A 5,195-nucleotide genomic window follows, 5' to 3' on the forward strand; every position below is an offset into this window, starting at 1 on the left:
ACGGCACAACTCATAGCCTTTGAGTGGGTCTTAACGAAGGCGCTGCCCTCCAGCGAGGCTTCGTTCGCTTAGGGTGTCCGTGAACGTCGCCCAACCGGCAGATGAACTGTCCACCATCCTGCGTCGGTTCTGGGAAATGGAGGAGTTCCCAGAGAAGCCGATCCTGACCCCGGACGGGGAGTGGACCGAAAACCACTTTCAGGAAACCCACTCCCGGGACACGACCGGAAGTATGTCGTTCGCCTCCAACGGATGCAACGTCGTGTATCGCAACTTGGAGACTCGCGTGCGGCGGCGCTCTCTATGCTACTGAGCTCGGAGCGTCATATGACCAAGCAGTGCGATCTGCGGAAGCGATATACGGCCTTCATGGTAGAATATCTTGCTCTGGGCACATGGATCCGATCCCAGTCGGAACCCCCAGCTCCGCTACTACTTACTACCTGCCGCATCTCGCGGTGTTCAAGGCCGGAGACGTAGCCGGGAAAAAAAACGCATGGTCTTTAACGCATCTTGTCGTATGTCCTCCGGTTATTCATTAAACGGTTGTTTGTTGCCAGGGCCGAGACTGCAGATCGACTTATGGCTGGTCTTGTCACGGTGGAGAGGGCTGCGGGTGGTCTTCATCGCCGATATCGTTAAAATGTTCAGGCAGATTCTGGTTCACCCCGAGGTCGTGGATTTGCAGCGGATACTCTGGCGCGCCGACCCCGCCGAGGAGATCCGAGAATTCCGTCTGCAAACCGTGACTTACGGAACGAGCTCTGCTCCCTTCTTAGCACTACGGACCCTGCAGCAGCTCGCACGCGATGAGGCCGCTCGCTTCTCGCTGGGCGCAGCTGCCCTAATGCGCCACTCTTATGTGGATGATATCTTAGCGGGAGCGGACGATCTGGACACGGCGAGAGAGGTTCAACAGCAACTAGTGGCGCTCCTGCAGGCGGATTCGCTCTGGGCAAATGGGCATCCAATGCTCGGACTCTCTGCCCTCAGGCGCAGACCAGGGAAACCGCGCTTCCGGCGTTCGATGTCGTGAGCGCTCTAGGCATTGTGTGGGACCCTTTGACGGACACGCTGTCGGTCAGGCCGCATTGGCATCATCCGGGTTGATTACCAAGAGAACAGTCCTGTCCGAGGCAGCCCGGCTGTTTGACCCTTTAGGTTGGATCGCACTGGTTTTGATCTTCGCCAAGGTCTTTCTTCAGGATCTTTGGTTGGCCGGCTGTGGATGGGATGACATCCTTACACCCAAACTGGCAGCGTCCTGGAGACGTTTCCGTGAATTACTATCCGGATTTGAGACGGTGAGGCTGCCCCGCTAGCTTGGCACGCTCTTGGAAGACGATGTCGAGCTACATGGCTTCTCGGACGCATCGGAGAGGGCATACGCGGCAGTGGTCTATGCGCGGGTTACCAAACGGGACGGCCGCGTCTTGGTGAGCCTCTTAACAGCCAGAACCAAGGTGATCCCGGTCAAGGCCCAGAGCGTGCCACGCCTGGAGCTGTGCGGCGCGATTCTCTTGGCCAGATTGCTGGATCGGCTGGTGCGAGGGCTTGGCCAGGGGGCAATACCCGTTGTCGCGTGAATGGATGCGCAGGTGGTCTTATGCTGGCTGCGAGGACACGCCTCGCGATAGAAGCCCTTTGTGGCTCATCGGGTGGCCGAAGTGCAGGGGCTGGTGCCTGGCGATAGATGGAGATACGTGCCCACCAAGTCCAACCTGGCGGACCTTGCAACCAGAGGAGTTCAGATCTCGGAGCTCGGGGGGCTGGATCTATGGTGAAGCGGGCCGAAATGGCTACGAGAACCATCGACCCACTGGCTTAAATCGGGCGGTCGAGACATGTGATGTCGGTCCATCTGATCGCCGGAGAGGCTGTCGAAAGTCCGCTCGAGGAGCTATTCTTTTCCCTGTCTCGCTTCGTGCGAGTATTGGCCTACTGTTGCAGGTTCTTCCAGAGGATCCGAGGGGGGGCCCCATGTAACGGATTTCTCACCGTCATGGAGCTAAGGGCCTCCCTCGCAAGGGCGGTACGACAGGTGCAGAGACGGGAGTTCGAGGAGATATTGACATTAGAAGCCGGGAGGCCGCTGTCGACCTCTTCCCGACTGCGTTCGCTGAGCCCGTTTGTGGATAAGGACGGGACGCTACGAGTGGGAGGCCGAATCCAAGCAGCCCAGCTGTCGTACCAGGAGAGACATCCCCTCATTCTCCCGAAGGGCGGCCACTTCACGCTACTGCTCATTCGAGACGCTCACCTTGCGATGCTGCACGGAAGACCGCAACTTATGCAGAGCTTCCTGCTCCGTAAGTACTGGATAACAGGGTTAGCCACCCGGGTTCGTAAGGTGGTTCGAGAGTGCACCCGTTGCACTCGGTTCCGCATGGAGGTGGGACAGCAGCAAATGGGGAGACTCCCCCCGGAACGTTGTTCCCGGCAAGACCTTTTGAGTCAGCCGAAGTCGACTATGCCGGACCTATCCGGATACATGCACAGAAGGGAAGGGGACATGCTTCCCATAAGGGTTATATATTCCTGTTTGTTTGTCTAGTGTCCAAGGCCGTCCACCTGGAAACAGTGTTGGACCTGTCGACTCAAGCCTTTCTTGCTGCTTTTCGACGGTTCGTGGCTCGCCGAGGGCGCTGTCTCCGCCTCCGCAGCGACAATGCCACCAACTTCAGAGAAACGGACGCGGAGTTGAAGAAGATGTTTAGAGCAGCATCGAAATTCTACGAGGGAGTGGGCGAGTCCTTAGCAAACGATGGAACTGAATGGAAGTTCATTCCTCCGCAAGCGCCGCACTTCAGCGGTCTCTGGGAGGCCGGAGTCCGCTCGGTGAATCACCACCTCCGACGCATCCTTGGTGATCAGACCTTGACATTTGAGGAGCTAACCACACTTCTGTGCCAGATTGAGGCTTGCCTCAATTCGCGACCGCTGTATCCAATGAGCCCCGAGGCATCCGACCTGGTCGCGTTGACTCTGGGCCATTTTCTGATCGGGGAGCCCCTGTGCAATCTGCCAGAGGCCCCGGAGCCGGACGCGCCCTCCAGCCCGCTGGCACGATAAAGATTAATCTCCGCTATGAGAGAGTCGTTTTGGCGACGATGGACGAGAGAATACCTACACACTATGCAGCAATGTTCGAAGTGGACTTCTAAACGGCCGATCTCTTACCTGGGATGATGGTACTCATTAAGGACGAACTGTTACCCCCTGCGAGATGGCCGTTAGGGCGCATCACGCAAGTCATTCGAGGACCCGATGGCAGCGTCAGGGTGGCGAATGTGCGTACGGCGACCTCGGAGTTCAGGCTATCGCGAAACTGTCCCTGTTGCCTGTCCCCCCAAGGGAGAATACAGACCTAGCGGAATAGGGACGGCCCCGTATTGTATGTACAATACGAGGAAAACCATGGGTCAACGCCGATGCTCAATACCATTGTTTTTCTTCTAGCTGTATATCTTTATATCTTATATGACTGCTATATCTACATTTCATGCATATCTACATTATTTTCACTTTGTGGCTTGACTTGGGCGAGTTCTGCACGGTGGGCGGCGGGCTCCCTGCAACTTACATTTCGTCTTTTCGACGAGACGGGCGGAATGTTTGGCATTTACGTCGACGCGCCTGGAAGAGGCGGCCGGTGAACTTGTTTGCGCGCTGTTTTGAACTGCGCCCACGCGGCTCCCCCGTGACTCCGCGGGAATTCGGTGGATCGAGGAGCTGATCACGCGGAGTTCGGGAGAGAGGGGCGGCGACCAAAACCCAAAGAGACCAGTTGTTCGACAAGCACGCGGAGAGAATAGTCGAACCGCGGAGATCTATTCTCCGTCTATTCTCCTCGCCGCTACGATTGAAAATAAAGACGCTTTTTCAGAAACACTTGTACCAAAGTTTTCTCTAGCCTACCGCGCGTCGAAATCCAAATCTCGACAAGTTCGAGATTGAACTATACGCGAAACAATATTAAATAAACGTTTAAAAAATGTATAATGAAATAATTTTCTTAAACGTAAAATTAATGACAAATAAATATTTAGAAAATATTAAATAAACGTTTAAAAAATGTAAACCGAAATCATTTTTTAAACGTAAAATTAATGACAAATAAATATTTAGGAAATATTAAATAAACGTTTAAAAAATATATACTGAAATCATTATTTTAAATGTAAAATTAATATTAAATAAATATTTTAAAAATATTAAATAATCGTTTAAAAATGTATACTCAAATTATTATTTTAAATGTAAAATCAACGTTAAATAAATATTTAAAAAATATTAAATAAACGTTTAAAAAACGTTTTTTAGAAAACGTTTCATTATTCTAAACGAATATTTAATAAAAAAAATATTAAATAAATGTTAAATAAATATTTTTTCCAAAATGAGTTTAGGAAATGAAAAAAAAACATTTAAAAAACATTAAAGAAACATTTAAAAAATATTGTGTGCTGATTGGGTAGTGACCATAAGTATAAACCATCCTTATAAATTGATATAAGCATTCAATATCTACGAAATATAAATTTAAAAATAGTAGACATATATTTTTATAATGATTTTAATATTTTGTTGGTCCTTTTTTATCATTACCTTTCCATAATTTGAGAGTACTTTATACTTATGGTTAAGACTGTACTAAGTATGAGATAAAAGAATTTTATAATGTATGTAAACTCGTGCTCTCAGTTGACGTGACATTTGATATCACTTTTATAGCAAAAATAGATTAAAACAACGTTATATTTTGCCCAATAAATATTTGATAGCTATTTTGATAGGCGCTAATACTTGGCGGTCTTTTTTTATTTATTTTTAAAAGATAACTTTTATAGATATTATATATATATTACAGATATAAATATAAATATAAATAAGATGATATCACATTTTGTAAAACATATCGAGTGACTCATGAGCATAAATATGTTGACTTTTTGTGATATAACCCGTAGTATTAAGATATAAACCGTAAAAGATATCCCTGGTAAAAAAAAACGATAGAAAACGATTTAAAAAATCGTATCGTTTTGAATCAGATTTCTTAATTCCGGATTTCCCAATTGGGTATAGGGTATTGACGATAGACGGTATATTGATTATAATCTGCATTAATAGATACGTTTTCAATGAGGTTGTATGTGAAATATCGCATATAAAAAAGATCGGAAGAGCACACG

General features: G+C 48.3%; 1 protein-coding gene across 1 annotated transcript; it reads left to right on the forward strand.

The window, feature by feature from the left end:
- Positions 1-2,002: 2,002 nt before the first annotated feature.
- Positions 2,003-3,072, forward strand: LOC105461136. Its single transcript, XM_011707623.1, has 2 exons — positions 2,003-2,309; positions 2,555-3,072. The coding sequence occupies exons 1-2, from the start codon at positions 2,003-2,005 to the stop codon at positions 3,070-3,072; spliced, it is 825 nt and encodes a 274-aa protein (XP_011705925.1).
- Positions 3,073-5,195: the final 2,123 nt, after the last annotated feature.

Source organism: Wasmannia auropunctata, unplaced genomic scaffold (genome assembly GCF_000956235.1).
Source record: "Wasmannia auropunctata unplaced genomic scaffold, wasmannia.A_1.0 LD336101.1, whole genome shotgun sequence".
NCBI classification, from domain to species: domain Eukaryota; kingdom Metazoa; phylum Arthropoda; class Insecta; order Hymenoptera; family Formicidae; genus Wasmannia; species Wasmannia auropunctata.